This window comes from Tympanuchus pallidicinctus, unplaced genomic scaffold (genome assembly GCF_026119805.1).
Source record: "Tympanuchus pallidicinctus isolate F22 unplaced genomic scaffold, pur_lepc_1.0 scaffold7, whole genome shotgun sequence".
NCBI lineage: Eukaryota > Metazoa > Chordata > Aves > Galliformes > Phasianidae > Tympanuchus > Tympanuchus pallidicinctus.
Window position 1 is genome coordinate 10457281 of NW_026294791.1, and position 24294 is coordinate 10481574.

At 38.0% G+C, this 24294-nt stretch overlaps 1 protein-coding gene across 1 annotated transcript in view; it reads left to right on the forward strand.

The window, feature by feature from the left end:
* Positions 1-24294, forward strand: part of ST6GALNAC3 (ST6 N-acetylgalactosaminide alpha-2,6-sialyltransferase 3) — a 201532-nt gene that overhangs the window by 115112 nt on the left and 62126 nt on the right. Inside the window, exon 3 of the mRNA XM_052665800.1 lies at positions 13692-14101. Coding sequence (XP_052521760.1) covers positions 13692-14101 — 410 coding nt within the window. The remainder of the gene's footprint in view (positions 1-13691; positions 14102-24294) is intronic.

Here is a 24294-nt window from a genome sequence, read left to right on the forward strand (position 1 = left end):
CATCCCACTTCTGAATTTCAAGTGGGGGAGGCTAAGCAGCAGCGTGTGCTCACAGCAGCATGGATAGAGAGCAATGTAGCAGCGGTACCAAGCAACAACATGGATTTTAACTGTGCCAGAAGATGGCTGTGTCTCATGTTGCTTCATGGCAGATCCTGTCTTGCCTATTTTGGAGTGCTTTCCATCTCTGTCGTTGGTGATGACTGCCATCAGACACCTGTGGTTTCACCATGATGGATGATTGATCATACGTGAGAGGCAGAGAAACAGCCTTACAAACCTTTGACCACTGTCCTGAACTAAATATGTTCTAGATATTACATCTGACTCTTGCCATGGTTTGTAGAATCATTTCTCTTTCTGTTAGAAAGTTTTCAGAGCATTTCAAATCTGGGGAAACTTTTAGTGCATGTCTGTTTTGGTTTTATGTTTTCCCACAAATCTTTGTTCCCAAATAGTTTTTCTTCCCCCCAGCCCCAGAGTTCTTCCGGATAGTGATGGTGTTCAATATAGTTCTGTGCTGCTTGAGACCAAATCACATTTGGCAGCAAAATAAAAGACAACACTAACTGTTTTATTTCAGCAATAAAATGGGAATTAAATGAATAATTCTGGAAAATAATTTAATTACCAGATGGACAGGAGTCTGGTGTTAATTAGTTAATTTGTGAGGTGTATTGGTTACCTCCACACTTAATTACATTTTTATTTGAAATGTGACTAAGTGGAAGTAAACAGCAATGGGTTTAATAGCTGCTGTATCAGGATAGTCCAAATAGCATTTAATCCACTCCAGAATAAATGGTTCATGAGTAAAAAGGTGTCCTGGGAACATCAAGGCCCAGCAAGATAACAGCCACGCTCCTTAAATTTAACTTACTAATCAACAGGTAAGAAGAAGCAATGGATTGTATCTGGTCAGCTATCCATGAGCGGCAGACAGATGCTTTACCCTTTCCAAATGTACTTTGAATAAGGATGAAACCATGCTACTTGTTTTGCCCATTAGATAGCATTATCTCTGTGGAATGCCAATTCATATCTCCTTGTGCTGTGTGTGGTGCTCACATATGGGATTTTAATAACCTTCATGCTGCGCTATGAATTCATAAACAGGGCTGATGGAGGAAAAGCACAACAGGACTTTATTTTTTCATTATTACTCTTTTGAAATACAGGGTCTGCAGAATTTTTGCAAGGATTGTGTGATAGAACAGGCTATGTTTTTGCTACTACAGTGAGGTTATTCCAAGGGGAGGGGATAAGTACAGTATTTACTCGTGATATAATTCTTTAGAATTGATTTTCATCATCCTACATTTCATAGCTGCAATAAGTCTGGTGTATTATAGCTGCAGCTTTGCCGGTCTGATTGTATGGGAGTTTTTCCCATTTTTCTAGAATGCAATGGGCATTTGATTTCTTGCAACATACTTCTTCTCCTCCTTCCCCTCTGTCAGCCTGTATCTTACAATTACCGTCCTCCAGCTGCAAATCTACAGCTTACTGCTTATTGATCACTGGCACATGACAGCACTTTTGGCTTCTGTTTTGGAAAAGATTTATCCAATCCGGATTTTTTTTTCTTTTTTTCTTTTTCCTTCTTACTCCTCACCCAATCTCAGAGTTCGTTGAGCTACCACTTCTGCATCTCAGCCCTGTTCCATTTGTAGGGGTTGCACCACTGCTGGAAAAGCTGGAAGCAATGACAAAGACACATAGCCTTTGTCTCCAGGTATGAAGTGATTTGTATCACCTTATATTCATTGCTAACAGGACTTAGAAAGAAGATCTATGAGGAGGACTCAAATAAAATTTAGTCTCTACAAGTATCCATGGAGAAACGAACCTACCTGTACTCTTTGAACAACCCAAGTTAGCATATCTGGGAGCCAGTTTATTTATGCCAGGAAGGAAGCTGCATCATGTTGCCCACCCATGAACTGTGCTCTGCTGTCTGGAGTGTATTTGTTATGATCTTTGATCAATCTGGATTCCAACACTGTAAGCATGGCTAGTAATGTTTTCTTAGGAGCAAGATTTAGGTTCTGTGCAGAATCATGAAATGTTATGCAGACCAAACCTTATCATCCTATTTTCACATTAGGAATATTTCTCTCTCCTGCTACATTTTATATAATTGTGTGTGTGAGAGGCAGTAGAAGCAACCAAGGACAGATAACAAAGAAGATGATTATTTTTGCTAATTATATTTTATTGTTACCCCCACAATGATGAATAGTTCTCACTATTATAAACATCTTCATTTTCGTAGAAATTCACACAGGTTCCACCTGATTCTTAAAATGGTAGAATTACAGAATTACTGAAAAAGAAAAAGGGATTGGAAAGGACCTCTGGAGTTTACTGTGTCTAACATGGTGACTAACGCCAAGGTTAGGTCAGACTTTTGCCTCAGCAGATTTTATAAATCTCTAGAGGTGGAAATTCCACAGTCTTTCTGAGCACCTGCTCCAAAGTTTGTTCTGTATTATGAAGATACATTCCCTAAAAAATGGATCTCGGCTGAAATGCATAGCCCACCTGTATTCCCTCCTCATCTCATCTCCCTTAGTCCTTTTAGCAGTAACACTGTGCACATCTGAGACCACAAATATTGGGCTAATTGAACACACACACTTCTTCCTTCGTATTGCAACTATAACTCTACACTGATGTGACTCACAGCGAAGAGATGCCAAAGCTTTCACATTTGCTTTGAAAATATTTTCTAATAATGAACTTAATACATCGTTAAACCCTCCACACATACACCTCTGTCACTGCTTTTAGTTGTTTGTATATGTGTGAATCTACACATATATAAATACACATTTTTATTTTTTTAAGAAACAACAGAGACAAGAGAACATAAGACTAACATAACTTAAGAAAAAGGTCCGCTGATATATAATGTTCATGGAAATGAAGAGTTGTTGCTTCTATGCAAGCAAAGGTTAATTTCCATGCTTTTTGATCAAAACCAGCTGTAATTTTAAGAGTATTTATTTTGGATGATTATTTTACAATCGTTTGATGACTCCTGCAGGATGGATTTTTTTGCTTAGCCATCTAATACAATCCCCCAAACATACAGTGAGGCTGTGAAGTGGACCTTAGCATCTCTGGTTCCTAGTGTGTCATTGTGAGCTGCTGGCAGCTTGAGGTATAGCAGAGCCTGTAGCACAGAGCAACATTGTTCTCTAGAGGGAGAGAAGGGAAGGCATATCCTGTTTGCTATAGAAGGTATTTGTCAGTCTTCCCCTTGCCATCTAGATTGCAAAGGCCTCAGTTGACTTGTACACATATATCATCATTCTCATGGTGCCAACAAGCCAAACTGGTCAACACGTGGATATTATCAGGGGGCACTAACTTTTCCTTGTTATTACTATCTCCAAGTACCTTCCTAGGTAGTAGTCAACACTAGTTGGACACTAGTAGTCAACACTAGTTGGAGCTACAGAGGAACTGATGAGTGTTGATGTTGACTCTTAAAGTTGTTTTTCAAGTTGTCAAACAACAAATATTCTGCTGTGGCTACAGTCCTTGCAAGATTTAGGAATCAGAAGCTTCCTTAAGGTCAACAGATTTTTTAAAAAAGACAACAAAACAAAACCCAAACTTTGTGTATTGAGAGTTAAGTTGGAACATAGGATCTGCCTTAACCCATGTGATATCGGGAACAGGAAGATAATGTGACTCGTATCTCAGGAATGGACACTGAGACAAAATAAGCCTATCCTGTAGGTAACGTTTGTATGGATGCAAAGAAGGAAAGGCTGTCATCTGGCTTTGTGAACACTTAGTTTATATTGGAGAACACCATTTGTCCTTTTCAAACATGGAAGCAAAACCTTATCTGAGAGGCTTCTGCTACTGCCCGGGATAAAGAATAGTGCTATATTCTTTGTAATGGCACAGAGTATGCTTTTCTGAGGTCTTTCATTGTGGTCCTATGCATAAATTTATTCCTCGGGGTAGAGAAGTTCTTGTTAATCCATCCACTTTGTATGGATTCTCACTGCAAGCCAGATTTATCATATAAGAAGTTTCCTTGCTGTTTCTCTGTTTAGAAACAGAAAGCTTTTACACCTAGGAACTGAGAACCCAAATATATGAGTCAAGAATGCAGAGATTTGGTGATATAATGGCTCCAGTGGTGTCAGTGGGAGTTTTTGCTTTTGACTGCAAAGGAGGCTATGAATGAGCTGTAGATTTTTCTTGAAGCCAGTGCATAGGTGCAAGACAGTGGTAATGAGTAATTTTGTCCTTAAGACATATGAAGGACTGGAAATTAATTTAAATTTAAATTAGAAAAAACTTTTAAGTTATAGGTAGGATAGTTATAAAATTTAGACTACCCATTTTGGTGATAATGTTGTTTAATTCTAGCAGCTATATCGTTGGAAGGCCAGACAATATAGCGAAGAAAAGATTGATTGGGTTATTATTTTCATTTGTTAGTTAGCTTTTATCTTGCAATTGCTCATAGCATACTTTACTTCATAACTTACCACCTCATTTGCGTTCGTGCTATTCAGCATTTTGAGGCCTTGCTCCTCCAAGCTCCGTGATGAGGCAGTAATCGACACAAGGCCCTGGTGACTGCAGGGTATACCGTTGGATGGCACTGTGTACAGGGTCCTTTCTTTAGTGAAGTCTTTCAAAGTGAGGGAGTTGGTACAGAATGTGGTCATAGCAGAAACTACGCTGCTGAGCTCCGTGAGAAGGAGGACCAATAAAGAATGATTTCTGAATTATTTACAAATCATTTAACCCAGTAGTTCCCAACTGAGAGTGCTTACAAAGTTATTGTGGATAATTTTAGGACATGATACCAACTAGTGCCTGCAATAAACTCTGCACTGATTAAAATCTGGTTAGTGGGCATATGCACTGGGTTGTAAAAGCAATCAGAAGAGAATATATGTGCAACGGATTTTCCATTTGAGATAGATCTTTAGCATCACAGTTCTTAAATTTGCAGCTATGTTCCCACAGTTTCTATTAATGACTTATAAGACTTTAAATAAATAAAGTTTAAAATAAGTCTTCCTAATTCTTTAAGCAGAATCCTCCTATCCAGTATAAATTTCTGCCTTAACGCAAGATGCTATAGTGTTTGAAAGTTCAGATGGGTGAAAAATGGTAATTTAAGTTTATATCTTTCTGCAACTAAAGTGTTTTAAAAATCTTAAAAGCTATTTAAGAGAATTTAATTTTGGGGCAAAAGCTGACAGTCATAGTGCTGTAGAGCAAATACTTCCAGTATGCCAATAAGGGGAAAATAAATGAAATCGGCCAGAAGCAAGCATGTATTTTCTTTTAGATAAGACATCCTGCAATTAAAAACACTGGACTCAGCTTCTTAAGACTTATTTTGGCAAATGAAAAATGCAACTGCTTTTAATGCTATTGTAATAAACCTTATTGTTATTCCTGGCATGGACTTTTTTTTTTAATTTCAGAAAAATGGATAATTAGCATTTTAGCTTATCACTTTTCCTGCATGCATACAAATAATTTGATAGATAGACCACCAGGAGAGACAAAATTAAATAATAGGTCTAGACAGCATGGAATTAAAGTAAATTAGAGGTTAGGCTTCCGCTCTGTTAGATGGATTTTCATTTACAAAAAAAAAAAAAAAGAATCCAAGCTAGTTTTTCTGACAGTTTTTTTTTCTGCTTACTTCAATATAGTTTCCCCAAATAAATTGACCTATTGACCTGAAGTAAGATGTGCACTTCTTATTAGAAGACTCATAATTTATTTGGATATAAATTTTTCAAATGTATTGAGACTGGAGGCCTAGCAGTCAGTCCTGCATCTGTAATTCAGCCAAATAAGTTCCTAGATAATGACCTGTGATTAATGGTGAGTGCTGATAGAAGGAGGTTATTAGAGAAAGCAAATTTGGAACAAACGCGCTATATACATTATATACTTTACCGCCATCTGTGGGCATTTATAATAAATACAAATTAAAGTTAGTGGTTATAGAGTAATTATGTAACTTTTCCTCTCCAATATCTTACATATGTGAACAAGAATTCCTTAGATACAGTCTTATATTGAGCAAAATCAGAATGAAGAATTGTCAGGTTTTTGCACAGATATTTAGTATTATACAGAAAGAAAAAAGCAGCCTACGTGAAGAGAGTCCTTTTGGCCTGCATTGCTTTCAAGGTCATAATTCTGTAGTCCACTCGAGAGGAAGGATTGCATTTCATATGGATTATGTGTTCCCTGCACTCTACTGCCATGCACAGAACTGGATGTACTGGCTGTTGTCCTTTGTACTGCAATTCATTTGCTATTCAGTCTGTTCAGCTAAGAGTACATTCCCCACTTCTATGTCTCCTTGTGGTGTAAATGACATTTTATTTCCTTGTTTATTTTGTTTTGTTTGTGGAGCAAATATGTCTGTATAGAGAAGAAACAAATTCTTATCTCCCTTATTGTTACATACAGTTTCCGCAAAAGATATGCGATATAAATGGAGAATTGCTGAAGGTAAAAGTAAGCCTAAAAATGACAGTTCTGATAACTTGCAGGAAGCAAGTATTCTTTGAACATACTGCTGCAAATGCAGCTTTAGAATGGAGTGGCAAAAGTGTCATAGCTAAACTTGCTGGTTGCATTTGGAGTTGTTTATGAAGTTCATTGGATGGTTCTTGGTTTTAATAATATGTTTCCAGTAATGTTTTCCATGCACAAAATTTGAGAGTCATGAAGTGCTAATGAGAGCAAGTGAGCAACGTGGCAGGTGTTAAGATAAATGACTTATTGGATGCAGCATTCAGCAAACAGTGCTCGGTTGGAAGAATTCCCAGCTTCTGAACTATTACAAAGCCATGGCAGTTCAAAGGCTGTGTATTTGCAAATGAGTGATAGATGGAGTGTGACAAACAATGTGGTTATTTATGGTCATCAGCTAGACCACTGGAATGAAATTAGGGGTACTCTAGAAGGGTGTAGTTTGTTTTTCCTGGATATTTGTGAAACTTGTCTTTTTTTTTTTCTTCTTTCTCCCCATAGGATGTTTTTGAGAGTGAATGTTATTTCAGTGCCTGTCTTGTGAAATCACTGCACAGACTGTGCAGGAAGGAGTTTGCTTCCCCTTTACAATTAGGCATTCAATCTTCAGTTGTTTGACATGAATATTTCCATATGTTCTTGAGTATATTTATATTTTTGTTGTGATATTTTGTATACCAAAAAAGACTTTGCTGCTCTTTTTCTCCCCTGATTCAGAGATGTTAATTGGGTGGACCTGGGACTGTAGACATGTATATGTCTATTGATGTCAGGGTTTCTGGTTAACTACAACCTGTAGTACTATGTGCTGAAGTGATTCTCTATGTTTCTTATTTGTTTTCTGCCTGGGCAGTTACTGTTTGAGGGAAAAAAGCTATTCTCTCTGCCTAACGCTGAGCTGTTTAGTTGACACGTCTGTTAAAGCTTCCTTTGCAGAAGTTAACAAATATCTTTAGGGGATTTTGGATCTTCTCTTGTGCTAGTTTTCATTCCCAAACACTGTGGGCTGGCTCAATGGTGATAGAAACATTATTTTATTTTTTCCCAAATCCTCTATGTCCAAACATGTCTCTTTTTCAAAAACTAACTTACATTCTGCATTTCCATAGTCTGTTGCGCTTCTCTGTATTCCTTTTTTGTCTTCTCTTTTGGTATCCCAGTTCCAATTATTTCCTTCCTTTTTTCAGTCTATTCATTTCTGTTAATAAGATCACATTTTCACTACCACTGTACGTGTGGAGAGGAGTTTACCAACCACCCGAGAAGCAAACTAAACTGTGGCTTCTGTTCTCCCAGCCAGCACCTGTGGGACCAGTTCTTACACATCCTTCAGGCATTGCCTTAGGCCAGAACTTTCTTCACCTGCCACTCTCTCAGTGCCCCAAATCCCGGATCTCCTGGCCATCAGCCTTTTCTGGGTCTGTTCCTTGTACTTGAAACACTGAATTTGGAGGATTCCTTCTGCCATTAACCCTATGTGTAGAGGCAAAACACATTCTACTGTTCTTGAATTACTCTGCCAAGTCTCCATTTTTCAGCCTTTACTTGATAATTGAGATATCGAGACTCTTTTTTCCTCACATATATTTTAAGTGTTTATTTTTTCTATTCTCAGATATACAAGCTGTACTTGATTCTTGCCTTGTTTCAAAGCTACTTCTATTCTTTCCAATAGCAGCAGCAAAATCAATGACATTCTGATGAGTGTTTGCTCTGCTATGCACTGAAAAATGTACTAGCTGGCATGGAGTCACTGGGGCTGTCTTCAAAGTGAGAAAGATGACACTGCATCACTTTGCACCATGGTTCATGTTTGAAAGATTTGTGGGTTTTTTTTTTTTTCATTCTGTGGGAAAAGAAGCTGAAGTGTTTCAAAAATACACTTGCTGAAGGAAAGTTTAGATGGTGCTGGAGACATCAAATTTCAAATTTCTGCCCCAGGTCTGAGCATCCTTCCCTTTTCTGTCTTTTTACCACTGACATCAGGAATGCACAGGATACCCGTTCAAAAAAAGGACTGATACCAGACCTTTCAGAGAGGTTCAACACGAGCTGCAAGTCAAACTGGGTCAGTGCATATAGAAAGAATTTCAGTGACATTTAGTTATTCTATCTGTTACTACCAGATCAGTCTTATTATGTGTTCCCTTCAAATTCATTCAATTTAAATAAAAACTTCCCGCTAGCACTTATGTACATATCAGTGACAATCTTCTAAATAAAATAGACCTGGCACTTCAATCTCAGTCTTATGAAGAGGCAAATCATATTCTATTTATTTGAAAATGGAATGTGTGTTGACATAGGGCTTATTTCAAAATAATGTCAAAATGTTAAAATCTTTATGAAATCTTAGCATTAAATTTTATGGAGACGGGTATTTACTGGGATGCAATGCCAGGGGCTAAGACCAGAAGTAAGAGCTGAAGATGGGAAAAAATTTCTACCAGGACGGAAGAGGGAACAACCACAAACTTAGGGTAATCAGGCCTGTGGATTTTTTTTTATATAATTTTTATTTTTATTGCTTAATTGAGAACTCTTGCTGGGTGGCCATACAAATTTTTTTCTTTTCCTTAAATGTGTTAAATTTTTACTTAGAGAAACCTGGTAAGTCATTCCATCAGTCAGAGGTCTGAAGAAAAGGACTAAGTGTTGCAAAGAGCAGCTTAATTAATTGTTACTGAAACACAGGAAAAATTAAAATACATTTTTTTACTGTAAAGTAGAGAAAAGTAATAAAAAACAATGCCAGACCGTTAATGCCTCTCTTGTACCTTTCATTTGAAAGACCTCAGAAGAACATCAAGAAGAATAAAGGCAAAATCTATTCCCCACTGGCATCATTACAAATGTTGTATCCTCTAAAACTCTAAAGACATCCAAGAAGAGTAGGAGAATAAATGGCATTGAAATAAAGAAAGTCTCTCTGGAGCTTTGTTCAATCGGCTTTGTTAGAATTCACTCAAATAGGATGATTACAAGAAAAGATCTCATTTGTTTCAACATTAAAGGAGCAAATTAATATGTGGCTAGCTGCTAATAATTGCCTCATTATGTAGTGAATGGGCAATGCGTCCAATTTATAAAATTGCTATCATATTGTTAAAGTAACAATTGGGAAAGTTTAATCTGAATTTCCCGACTATCTGTATGATTAATTGTGGGATTTGCAGAACGAAGTGGGGTTGGTGCATTGGAGTGAGCTCTGCAGCACACCATGGGCCTTCAGCTCTGAGAACTCTCAGGAGAAACTGAGCTTTTCATTAGCGTAAATTACATCTGCTTAGGTCCTGAGCTAGCCTTGGAAAACTGAATCAGGCAATCCTGGCTAGGAAGGCAGCTTGGAGTGGGAACGGCCCATCAAGATGTTGTGGTGTTGGGCTCCAGTGACATCGGGAAATCAGAAGGGTTGTGCTGAAGTTTTGCGAAGATGTTAAGAAGTCCCAGCCTGCGTCATGTTACCTTGGTCTTCTGCAGCCATTCTCTTGCTGGAGACTTATGAAATGAAGGGGGGGAGTGTTTCAAATTGGAGAGCAACAAGATTTCCAAATATCAAAATCCTCTGTGGAAAAGCATCGTGTTTTGTGACTTTCTTCTAGTTAGATTTGCTTGTGACCTTTTCTAATTCTGTCTGTTTTTGTTATTTAATGATTTGACCTTTGATTCTGTGAAGCTACTTCAGAGCTAAATGCAAAGATTTAATAACTAGAACTGTTTGATAAGTGACCTTTATTGCACAGCTATTTCTCTCTGTTAGAGAAGCAGCACTGTTTTGCAAGTCCTAACTCACAGTTTTAATTATCTTTTCTATTGTCTGTAAGCTTGCACAGGAAATGGAAAGGTCAGACATTTCATTTTCTTTACTGATTAAAATATAAGTGCTTCACAACAGTTACAATGTATCACTCAGGGAAAAGATGGAATAATTTGTCAGAATCGTGCCCAGATGCTCTGCTGAGGAGCTCTGTGTCCTCCTGGTCAGCAACAAAATGAATAATATTCGAGGAGCAAAAAGCAGTTCTTCAAAGATAATAGGTCAGATCCCATGGTGTCTGGAGGTGAAATATCTGTCTAAATGCGTAAAAAGAGAAGAAAAGTTTTCTGTTGTTTTTTTTTCCCTTTGGCTGATATATCTGCAATACAAGTGGATGAAAATCTCGTAAAATGTAGACGTTTAATTTGTGATGGTCTGTCTAAAAAGCACAAATAGCAGCAGTACAGGTCTCCGTATTCCCTTGCTGATCTGCTGCTGACTGCTCTCTGTGGATGGGAGGGCTGCCTGCCCTCCCTGCAGCCTATTTTTGCCTCTCTTAGATGGTTGCAGATGACTGAGCATTTAATTGCTATCCTGGAGTGTGTGATATGGATACCTATAAACAGTTACTGACAATTGCAGAATAGTCCACCAATAATGCGTGTTTTCTCTAATTCTCCAGTTTTTCATCTCTCTGAACTCTGGTTTCTTTGTGTAAGAAATGACTCTCTGTGTCTGTTCATCCTTAATGCAAATAAGTCATCAAGTTAAATAGAAAAGTGACAGTTTCTCATGCAGATTAGGGCTTTAATCAACAACTATCCCAACCAAAAATCTATGAAGGGTATAGGGATGTCAGTGTTTGGGGTGATGAGAGATAACAGAAGATTACTCCAGCTCTTCAGGGGTCGTCTCGGAGCCATTAAGATTGTCCCAATTTGGTAAGAGAAATAGCAGCCACAGCTGCCTTGATAATTCCCTGGTCTGATCCCTCTGGCACCCAAATCCCTGTGCTTGAGTGGCTCCTGCAGGAGCCATCTGGCAGAGGAGTTACATTTGAGCATCTTCTGAGTCTGTAATGAGACCTCACCACCATAGCCATAGCTGAGGTGTGGCGTCATAGCAAACAGGACACCGAGCTAAGAGAGGAAAATAAGAAAGCTGTTGTGTATGGATTATAGAAACTGCCCCTCTTATCTTTAGCTGTTATAAACCAAGACCACAGGCAGCAAGGCTGTCTCTATATGGGGGCTCAGTAAATGAATACTGATACGTGGTTTTGCACATACTGCAGAAAATGTGGTGCAAAAAGATACTGAGTTCAGTGGATGGTGCTGGAATGAGTTGAATGTTTGTCATGGGTGTCAGTCAGTCTTTTAACTCTCCACAGGATCTCTGTTAGCAAATGTGCATAATTAGGGCATCTGAAATTTCTCTATGTTGTAAAAATATCTGTTCTGAATTAGGATTGGAAGGGGTTAAGCCTCCACCTCTGCTGAAGTAGAGCAGATTATATGTTGACCTAGTGCAGGCATTCAATATTATGAAAGCACTTTACAAATTGGAACAAGATAAATGAATCACAACAAAAGAGCTCGAAAACTGGGGGACACAATTGCAGGAGTGAGTGTACTCAGTTTATTCGAGCAGAACAGTTTCACTCAGTGAATAGAAAATGCTCAATGCATTTCTAACTAAGGTCAGAAAATCAAACAATTCCAAATTTAAGAGAGCAGCTCCATTTCAATGGAGACAGAAGAATATTCTGAAAAAAACACCCATCAATGTTGAGACAAATTTAAATGGGACCAGATTCTTGACCAAATTGTTTTTTCCTGTCTGGCAGTTTCATATTCAGTATTTGTTAGCTTGAAAGTTCACCCTGAAAGCTATAAATTAATCTACTGGGACTTGAACAATTCACTTCATGTTAGGATGTGAGTTATGCTCATGGATTTGTTTAGGTCACACAGCCATGTCCTCATAATGTATCTTAGAGAGAATTTCTGTAACTAAGCAGAAAACAGAAAGACTGTTGTGTTCAGCTGTATCTCCTGGGATTTCATCCCTGCTGTTAAACAGCCAAGCAGGACAACTCTCTGAAACTACAACAGCTATAAAAAATACATGGTGTTCTGTAAAGGAAACACCATCAGTGCTGTTGCATACAGTCATACATCTTTAACTCCTGAAGAAATGATGAAAGAATGTTTTCAGGTACCACTCACATAGAGAGATCAAATCAATCACAGCAGAGAAGTGAAAAGGCTGCAGTTGTGATGCCTACTGCAGAAACTTGATATACAAATATAATAATTGTCCCCCAAACATTTGATATTTTTGCAATTATAATTTGGCTATTATAGTCTTGAGCTGTTTATCTCTTGTCCTTATACTGTGCACCATTATCAAAGAAATCTCATCTAAGAGACCAGGTCCATTGTGGTCAAATGTAGCCAGGATGTGATCCACATCAGGTAAATTAGGTGTGTGGCCTGGACCCTATTCTCTAAGTTTTTCTGGATGGATCTAGTTTTCATTTGTTTTAAATTTCTAGTAAAACTTTAATAAAATGCATCTAAATGTAATGCATCCCTCTGATGCAAAAGAACCAGACAATATATATACAATTTATATTCAGACAAATGGAATATTGTCTGGGTCCCTATATTTCTTTAAGGAGATAACTATTCCTATTTTCAATACATAAGGGAGAAATAGTACCCCAGAACGCACTCAGGAAATACTGTCTTTGACTTCTCTTTGCCCAGGATTAAGTTCCTGAGTCACATGTCACCACTCCATCTGCCTCTCATTTTTCATGGTTGTAACAGTTCTCTGGAGAGAGCACCACATTCCTCTATCTACACCTCTTTCCAGCTGCAGGGTTTTAGTGCTATCAGGTTGGTTGTTAGAAGTACACTTCATGTTTGACTTGTGTCACGAATTTGGGAATTATTCCTTCAGACACATAACCAGAATCAGCGTATAGTTAAATTTTCAGCATTATTTTTTCTGTACGTTTTCCCTGTTGCAGACACCTTTTCAAAACAGGCCTTGATCTAAATTATTTTCTATTGCTGCTTTCTTTTATCATTTTCTAGGGAAAAGAGTAACATCCAGAGAGGAAAAGAAATGAGTATTTTTCTAGTTGACTTCAGTAGGTGAACAAAGGAAAAGACTGCAGGCACTGAAAAGGGTTCCTTTTAGAACTGTGTAGCAGTAGGTTTTTCCATCAGCTCTACCACAAGGGGATTGATTTTCTTGTTTTATAAAGAGAAGTATCGCTGTCAGTTTTTTGGATTGTCCTTGTCTTTCTGTTAACTGAATTCTCAGTCTTCACGCTCTGTAGAGAAGAACCTGCCATGTATTTTTGTTTTCTCTCTTCCAGCCTCTACAACTGGACTGTGACCTCTGTGCCATCGTTTCCAATTCCGGACAGATGGTAGGCCAGAAGGTGGGAGCTGAGATAGACAAGTCCTCCTGCATATGGAGAATGAACAATGCACCCACAAAGGGCTATGAGGAGGATGTTGGGAAGAGGACGACCATCAGAGTGGTCTCTCACACAAGTGTGCCTCTCCTGCTCAAGAATCCTGAGTACTTTTTCAAGGAAACCAACAGCACTCTTTATGTGATCTGGGGACCTTTTCGAAACATGAGGAAGGATGGAAATGGCATTGTATACAACATGCTGAAGAAAGCTGTTGACAGCTACCCAACTGCCAAAATCTATGTGACAACGGAAAAGCGCATGAGCTACTGTGATGCAGTGTTTAAGAAGGAGACAGGAAAAGACCGGTAAGTTATACTTGTGAAGAGCAATTATAATGTTTGACAGAAGACGTGAGAGAAGACCATGCTGGATGCCAGATACTAAATGAATCCCTAGATATGTTTTTAATGGATTGTTTTGTGGTTTTGACTGTTATAAGCACTTGATGAGGCAGCAGCTAGGCCCCATTTACTCCACCTACGCTACCTTCTGTTCTTTCAATTTCTGTTGGCTTGAGTCCCAAAAAATATTGGATGTCTTTCTGAAATGTTTTGAAAGCTGTGTGTTGTTTTCAGCTCAATTTACTATTGATTAAATTGATATTTTATTTGAAGGGGATAATCCTACTCAAAAACATTTCCAAGTGCACAACCTCAGGATAACTCTGGATATTGTATTTTTGTCTCTATTGATATTCTCTTTAGTTTTACTTCAAGCACAAACCACAGGGTTGTGTGCTATTTGTGTTTCTTGGTGAAAATGGATTTGTTTTGGCATTGAAGGGGACCTCTGTGTTTTGGCATTGAGGCAGCCTCTGCTACACACTTAGTAGGAAGGAGTTTCCAGACCACTGTTGTGTCTCAGTATTTATTTTTCAGTTTGCACATCATGATTTTGCAGTTGTGAAGGAAAGTAGCTATTCTGACCACATTATAAAAATACAGATGTTAACTAATAGTTTAACCTTATCCAAACGTTTGACTTGGCTGTTGCTGTAGAAGTGCTTGTTCTCTCAGTCTCCCTTGATTCCCTTTGTTACTGAAGTGCCAAATGTTGGTTAGAGTCAATTTTGCCTTTTTGAAAATGAATTGAAATATGGGGCTTGTTCAGCATGTGCATATATGGCTGCTGCAATTCTGGAGTTGGAAGGGGCTTCCATTCTCCATAAATGTCTCAAGGTTGTCATTGCTTTTTTGGTTTAAACTGGAGCTGATGAATTGAAGCTAACAGAAAATGCACGAGATGCATTTCTCAAAAATGTCCTTTAATAATCAAAGGCATCCACTTTACCTATTCATCAAGCTAAATATGATCGAGAGAATATCATTGCATTTGTAAACTTCAATTTGTTTATATTTAAATTTTATATATTCCATGATAATGGTTGTCAGGTCACAGTGACTTCACAATGTTGCATTAAAATCCTTACTGTGAGAGCAGCTCAGTGCAAATAGATACCTTAGCATAGCCTATCAAAAAACATCATCATTCAAGTGTCTTAATCTCCAGCCTAATGTGTTCCTTTTCAACAAATTAATACATCACAAAGTTTTATTAGTTCCTTATTAACACAATACAAATTATCCTTTCCATGTCAAAGACAGATTGAACTTCTGTTCTCTCACAGCTTATAAACAAAGTTCTTAGGAATCCTGGCATCAGTAGCCCAATGTCTTTCTCCTTTATCTGCCACTACAACTAAAATTTTCACACTGTGAGCAGAGGCAAATTGTGGAGGGACTTCATGATCCACGTGACGTGGTGTACATAACTTTAACGCTACGAAGTAAGCCAATGCTTCTCACAGTGGCAATCAGATCACATCCTTGCATCTACTGTAACTTTCTTTTTCAGTTCTGCTTATCCACATCAAATGCAAGTGGTATCATTTTGTGCACTTGTCAGCTAGAAATGAGGGAAACAGTCAACATGTCACCAGCTCTCTACTAGTCAGGGGGTCTCCATTTGGAAATCATTTTCAATTCACAGAATCTTTATGCTTTCTCTAGGGAGGGTGATGAGTCTCTTAGAGGTATATGCCAGTTGTGGAAGCACTAAAGGCAGAGCACAAGAAATTTGGGAGTGATGAAAATAGTTTCGCACATTATGCCAGACTGTTACGATGCTGAGACAGAATCAGGTTCCTCAGCCAAATACTCCTTCCATTCCTCAGAGAAACATCAACTCCTGCTTGCAGTATCAGTTAGAACAGAGGTCTGCTTCAGCATGTTCCGAGAAAAAAATCTGGAAGGATACCAAGTTCAACTCATATTTTAAAATGTACCAAGTGGATTGTAATCACGTCATTTTTTAGCTTAATCCTAAAATACTGTCCTTATGTACAGTGTATTCTACTAAGGCATAGTAAAATTACAACAGATTGCTAGTCTGTCAAGCCTTTAATAGCTTTCTAGTTCTACTTTTTGGTATATTATCTTTTCAGGTAATCAGTGAGACTTTAAAGTAATTTCATCCTACCGGTGCTTAAGTTTCAAAGGGTGTTTTGAGAAGTGGCAAACAGATGTGTTCTGCAGTTGTTTCACTACTGCAAAAAAGCTCTGGTCCTACACTCTCACTGGAGCTTCATCACTGAATTCAGTGGGCACAGGTTCAAGCCCCACAGCTTTGCTATTGATCCATAGTTTATTATCAGTTGTGTGGGGACTGCTGAATCACGACCTGAACCTCTGATTGATCTCCTGAGGCGAGCCATGAGTCAGCCACAGGAGCACAGGTGAAGGCAATTCAGCTGTGCTGCCGGAAGGGGGGGAGCCTGGCTGCACCTCTCCTAGACCCATTAAAGAGCTGACCACCAGTAGGGAAGGATCTGTTCTGGAGATCCACTCCATTGGAGTTTCCTAGGCAAGCCTAGGAAATGGGTGAGTGTACTGTCATTTCTGGTTCCTGCTTTGGTGTAACAGCATCATAGCCAAGCTCTCTGTTATACTGTAACATCTGTATATTCGTTAATTTTGCACTGCTATACCATAATATCTGTATATTCATTAATTGTGCACTCCTATGCCATAACATCTGTATATTCATTAATTGTACACTGCTGCACCATAACATCAGTATATTCATTAATTGTATAACAGTTCATGTAAGAAATAAGGATTGTCCCTGAAGAACTTCTAGAAGGTAGGTTGGAAGCAAATTTTTTAATTCTTTCTGTAACAGTATTCTGAAATATAAGTTATCAGTGCTGGAGAATTAACCTTGTATGCAGTGTTATGAATCTGGAGGACATACGTTTCTTCTGAGAGTCTTCATTAGTGAAGCATTTGAGTTCAATGCAGTGAATACTCATCCATTTTGAATAATTGTTGTACATAAATAATATTCATTACCAGACGCTCATGGTTTTTCATTAAAGCATTAAAGCATTTTACGTGGTGCTTCCCTAGAGGGAATGTAAACCTGGCAGCTTCTTCTTATACTTCACTAATGTTTGGTTATATTACATGTATTGAGTCAAGTGAAACATTTAAAAAAACACTGGATAATCACTAACTGTGGCATGTTTGTATCTCCTTCAATCCAGGTAAGTGGTTCTAAAGACATCTATAACTTTGCTATGTGGTAAGGCAATATGATATAACAACATTTAATTGGTAATAACAGAGAAAACTGTAGTCTTCATTAAAGCAGCAGAGCTAATTCTGGTCTGATAAAGTGCACTGAACAGCCCTAAATAGGTTTTAATTAGCTGGCACCAAAGCTGCACCACCCTTAGGGAGGGTAAAATTAATGAAAAATAGCAGCACATAGATCAGCGCTACTGGATGTCATTGCCTTAGGTGAAGGTGATGAGGAAGAAGGGAGTGCCTTTTAAGGATCATTTGGAAAACAGACTGCGTTAAATGTGACTTTTCAATGCAATGATAAAATAAATCTTTGCTAATATTGCTGAGACACTCAAATATCATCCTGATTTCAGCCTACATTTGTGTTTATTGTACAAACATTTCAGGCTGACCACTCAGCAGGTGCAGCTCCAGTCCCCCCCTTGAGGCTGGCAGTGTGATCAGACACTGCCTGCGGGGGACACTGAGCCCCAGCAGACAGCCACTAATGCACATGCTGATATCACCTGATGCATGGCTTCACTTAATGCCTGAGGTCGTCTCATATATAACTGCCTGAAAAGAGCCTGATAGACTTTCATGTGGAGATACGTCCTGATCCCCTGAAATTCTTGTAAAGAGACCTTCAGACAATGTTCTGAAAGCCAGCCCTTTGGGTGTAGGTTTGACTACACGCTATCTTAACTCTAACAATACCCGCTCCATATTGAAACAATCCAGTTCAACTTGTTCCTTCCAACTCAAAGGATTCCATGAATTCAACGTTTTATGGAGATTATTAGCTATACAAGCATGCTTACTGGAGGTAGCTGTGTTTCAATCAGTTTGGTGTTTCTGAAGGATTTCTGCTAATGTCTTGGACGATTCTGAAGAAGTTAAATTGGTTTAGTGCTTCTCCTCCAGTTTTCAGTTTCCTCTGTGCCAGGTGGTGCGATGTGTTGGGTTGTGACAAAGCTGGTTTATCATCTGAGGCAGAAAGATGGATCATTCTGATCGCTGACTTCTACATAAAGATTCAAAACTTGGAGGTGTGCTCAACCTGCTATTTTACTCAGTTCTGCACACTATTTTTTTTAAAACTTGGCAATATGTGAGATCTGTATTAAATCTCTGTCATTTAGAGGTACAAATTATATTCATCTGAATTTCAGATTGACACTGTTAGGCAACTTAAGTCATCTCAGCTTCACTTCAGCTAATACGTGGTTTTTGATGTGTCTGACTGATCCACACAAAACTGTAGTCTAGTAAAAATGTCTTGAATAAATGAAATTACCTTCTCTGAGATACAGGTGGGTGCAAATTCTGTTGTTTGGGGAAGTTCTCTCAGAACAGAAATGGTAAACTGTCAGTGGCTGGATCACACAAGTCTTGTGCTGTATTTCTTGGCTTGAATAGAGTACTGCAGTAATGTTATCTCTTTTGCGCTTGCTTTCATAGTCATACTAGTTTCCTTATCGGAGAAAATAAAAAATCTTACCCAGTGTTAGATAATAATTGCAGAATGAAGCTTTTCATTGGGAAGATGTGAACATTGACAATGAATTTGGCTCAGAGTTAGTTTTTGGGAGTTGGGCATACTCTCATCTGCACTTTGTATTAACATGAGTTTTCTAAAAACTGGGAGGTGAGTAACCGTTCATTTTGCTTGGAAAGGAAAACAAGCAGAGTTATGGAACATTTACATGCTTAAATTATAGAACTCTTGGAAGAAAATGATGGAAAAAGGATTCAGACTGACATGGGAAACATAATGTGTTGTAAACATTTTAAGGATAAAAACTCTTGTTTACAGTTTGATATGGTCTTTGTCATGTTGATATGTTGACATAAAGCAAAAAGTTCTCCATTGCCTGCAAACATTAGAGTAAGCCCCCAAATTTGTGCTGGACCTGGTCACCATTTCTCAAGTGCTTGACTACAGATCTTTCTCAAACCACTGCTTGGTACTTCCAGCCTTTCTTTTTGCAAAGGAATTCCTTCAGAAAACATTAATGGATTTGTCTGTCTTAATTCAAAGAGCGCTTAAGTAGTTTCATTGTCAACTGAGACTGCTTTATTACCTGGAAAAAAAAAGTGAAGATCTAAAGCATGAAACCTTAATGAAATAAATAGATTTTTCATTATAAAACACTTAAAATCTCAACCTCTACTGCTATTTGTGGTCAATTACCAGAGTGCTAACAACCATTTGGGGGTTTACACGTATCTCATTCACTCTTCCCTGCTAAAAAAACAGTTGTTCCTGAGTATCCTAGATTTATTCCCTGCAGCCTATTAGTATCTGCATTTATGTTTCTTTATGAAGATTTTCCTAATTAAGATGAACATTTTTCTCTATTAGGCAGATGGAACTCAATCGAAGTCTGTTTTTTATTAACGTGGCAGTAAACGCTGTTCAAAGCTCAAGCTTTTTACAGTAATTGAGTAGTAAAATAATGCATTATTAAAAAATTAGCAATATTATCTGTTATTTTGTGGAAAACCGTCGCTGCGTAAGTATGAATTTAGAGACCTATTGATGCTGTGCTGATTGCTGACTTTAGCCATGGAGATGGTACTTTTTAAATAATGATGTAAGTGAAAGCGTACATGATCAGGATCTATTTTGTCTTCGTGTGTTTTCACATGTTGTGTGAATTCATCCGAGGTTTATTTGTTTTAATTTACTGAATCTTTGGGTGCCACTGAATGCTTTCTGCTCCTGACCAGCTAGATACTAAATCTTTACACAAAGTTTGATATTGACCTAATTACATGCACACATTTTTCATCCTGTCCTTTGAATGTTCTGCAGCTTTTATGGCCACGATCACATTGTTTTATCTCTTATGAGCTACACTCTGATTGCACATATAGATGAGATCCCTCCCGGACTTTTCTCACATCCCATGAATCCTTTTGAAGGATGAGGTCACCCAATGATCCATATGCTGGCAGTCCTGGTAGCGCTGTGGATCCAACTTTGCTCTTGTTCTGTTGTTTGTGGTGCAAGGGATTTTGTGGCTGTAAAGGGAGAAGATTTGGAGGAAAAAGTGAAGAGGTGCAGCTTTTCAGTGAAGCCTTTGGTGTTCGTAGAAACTTCACTTCCACTGCAGCATTTTTGATTTTTCAGATCACAGCATTTAAAATAGACCTTGATTTTTTTTTCTAAAGGAGTTTAAGTTTTTAAAGGAACAAAACTAATTAAAATAAAACCAAGAATTTAATCTGTTTTTAAACTCAACCTTTCTGCCAGTTGAAATAATTTTCTTTAAAAACAGTGATTACCATTGAAGTCTGTGCTTATTCCTGGTTGTCATTTAACAATGCTTTTCTAAGATGTATTAAATAGATTAGGAAATAAATGCAGTATCACTATGGCTTTAGTGTGTTACCCATTGTTTAGTGATTACTATGGGTTTCCTAATGGAAGTTCCCTAATGTGCACTGCTTCATATTTACAGTATTTAGCAAAATACCATGTTCTGCAAATGAACTACATGAGAGGTGCTGAGAGATTGTGTTATGGAGTTGCTGCTTGAGTGATGGTAGCAACTTTCAGAGGCAAGCAATAAAACACCGCAGTAATTTGTTGGTTCTTATAGGAAGGACTTTCTGTATGTCTTTCTGCCTGCTAGCTAGTAAAGTTTACAAGAACAGACTTTCATAAGAAAAAGTTGTGTGAGAGTAAAAGTGACTCAAAACTAATTTCTCAGTGAAAGAGAACATAAAATATTTTCTCTTTCTTATTCTCAAAGCTTGGAACAGGCAGGCAACACAATAGAAGGAAAAACTGGTTAAAAATGGGAAATGCTTTCGGAATGTTTAACCTTACATGTATAGAAAGATTAAGAAACAAATATTCCAATGAAAAATTAAGGAGTAAGAATTCTGCAAGTTCCTATTCTTACAGGTGGGAGGAAAATGGGGTGAAAGTGGTGAAATTCCAGGGTCTCATTAAGTTCATTTGCTGATGATCTTTTCCATAGAAAGAAATTGGGCTGCAGTTTCAGAACAGTGAAGCTGCTGTGTGTGTGTTTGGATTTATAGTGCATGTCTTGGAGGGTAACTCAGGATTCACAGATACATCAGTGAACCTGATGTTGCTGTTGGGATATACTACAACCTGCATTTAGAAAACAGTCGCTGGGTAAGTCCTCATGAAGTTCTGATAATGCTCGCATTCACTGAGCTTCTAATGATGAGGTAGCTGTGCATTTAAAAAATCACATGCACAAGAGCTGCATGTACAATTTTACTCATATGTTCACATCTTCAGGAGGTGTTGGAAGCTACAGCACAACCTAGGGACCTGTTACAAACCTTGAGGATTGTCCTCAAAGAGTTTACCTGATGTTATGACTGATAATTGGTGTGTAACTTAGTTTGGGTGTTTCCACACCCAAGGAAAGGGTGTGAAAGGAATACTCTTCAATTCTGTTATTCAAAGATTCAGACGATGTTTCCAGCACTTCGTTAGCAGTTCTTGCTAGTAGTGGCATTCAGTACAAGTGATGCTGAGTGCCAAAGATAGCACTCTTCTCAGAATCTGAGCAGCCCATTCCAAGGTTCAATAAATATGCAAATACAGTAGAATTAAATGTTTCAAAATGTTCATATTTACTCTTTACAAGTTTTCTGTTCCTATACCATCCTGATCTTTGGAGACTTCTTTTTCTTTTATTTTAAAGCATTAGCAACCATGAAATCTTCAGGGTTGGAAAAGACCTCTCAGATTACCCAGCCCAACCTACCCCACTATGCCCAGCATTGGCAGCCTATGCCAGCGCATCTCTGCTCTGTAGGAGGAAAAAATTGTTCCTGGTATCCAAGCTGAACCTCTCCTGGTGTGAACTGAGGCCATTATTCTTCTCTGCTATATTTGTATTGGTTACAGAATGGAAAAATGAACTTCTTAATGCATGCTTTACATGACTCATTAAAACTTCCAATGCACAGGATTTGCTGCAAAAGTTAAAAATTACTGCAGATGATGTCAGTAGTGTAGAATAAGACACAGAGAAAGGAAGTGATAGCAGATGAAATCCTAAGGAGCAAACAGCATGTTTTTGTCTTAACAAATATTGTCAGAAATACATGCACTGAGTTCAGTTGCCTCTCCATATGTTGCTTCAGAGTTTTCCTTCAAGTACACATCTTAGAGACACTGGCCCTCTTGTCTCTGAGGAGCATCCCAAACCTTTTCCCAATGACAGCTTTTCCTAAAATATAGCAGATATCGCTTAAGCTTCAAAATGCCTCTGTGAGGCAAGGAATATTTATCTGCTTTTTACAAGCTGATTTCCTTAAGAAAGAGACTTTCCTTGGGAAAAGTAGGAGCTATTGTTGTATAGAAATTCGTGCCATAGGGACTTTTGAATTTTGTATACTTACCATGAAGGCGTTTCAATCTTCTGTGTTGCTAATTATGAGTTGGAACAGTCTGGAACTGTGCAGGTGGAATTGCATAGGAGAACAACTTTCTGTTGCTCTATGACCTGTTTTCAGCCAAACACAGTAATGTTCCGGCACTTCTTTCGACATGAAATTAGCAGTAATCTCTTGACATTTTGCAATCAGTCAAAATATTAAGGAGAGAAAATAATCTGAAGAGTATTTGCAAAGCAGTATTTCTATAAGAATCATCTTGCTCTCAATTCTTTCATTTCAAGCATTATGTTGTCCTATCAAATGTCCATTCTTCTCTGCATCATCTCCACATCTTCCTCCACTGCATTTAGAAATGTGACTAACATTTGTTATGTTAATTGACTTTTTCTTTCATGAAGGGAGAATTGTGTCTTAGTTGGAGCTCTCTTTGTGGGCTGCTATGATTTTTTGTGTTTTCTGATAAAATGTATTTTGTATTATTAGTAGAAAAAATCAGTAGTCCTTACCTCCTCTGGGCTTATCCAATTGTCTTAAATGTCCCTTACCTACTCTCCCAAGAAGGCAGACTATCCAAGGGAGCTGAATTACAGATTCTCCCAGGGAATCTCAGCTGCAGTGGCATCCCAGAGCATTTTCCCTCCTGAAAGTACTTCGGGTCTCACTCGTGAAAGTGCCCTGCAGAAACAGAAGGCATTTATGTTTATACAGGATATCCTCAGCTTGATACTACTTAGACCTGTTGAAGCATAAGTGGCTTCTATGCTGCTTGACCTGATTAGGAGGAAGGTAATGAACAAATTAATAACTGAGGGCCAGTTCATTGTTTATCAGTTGGAAAGAGTATTTTAGATGATATTTCTAGATGTGGTTTATGGTGTGGTACTTGGGGATGATATCACCAATGCAATCTTATTCTAGTAACCCTTCAAACTTTTACTTCTAGATCTCAAAATTCTCCTGTTTTTTAAACAGTAGCCACTGCTTTCATAAACATTTGACCAGTTTCAGGGTAGCACTAGCAAGAGCAGCTCTGTATATTTCAGTTAAACTTTTCCTTATGTACCAGGACAGAGACTGGTATATAATGTATTTTCTTCATTATTACTTTACATTTTTCCCTGAGGCTTCATTGATTTCAAAACCAGGATCTTCATTATATTAAAATGGTGGCATTAATACTTTAATCTCTGTGGGTGGATTGTAATAGAAAGTTTCAAAATAATTGCCTACGAATGTGAAAGGTAAAAATCTATATGGTGTCATATTGCTCATAATGTGACCATTAAAATAACAATTGTGTGATAATGAAAAGAGTCACTATGCTTTAGCTTATCTTTACATAATGTTGATAGCTAATGAAAACAGGGAAGATTGTATCTAATTACAGTTAACAATGCCATTGCATTTCCTGTAAATATGACATTTTGCTTTGGTTTGTAGATTTGCATGCTTTTCTGAAGTTTGTGAGTGCATTCTGTGTACTTCTGTGACTAGTTTTAGAACAGTAGCTACATTTATTTTCTCAAAAGGTCGACACA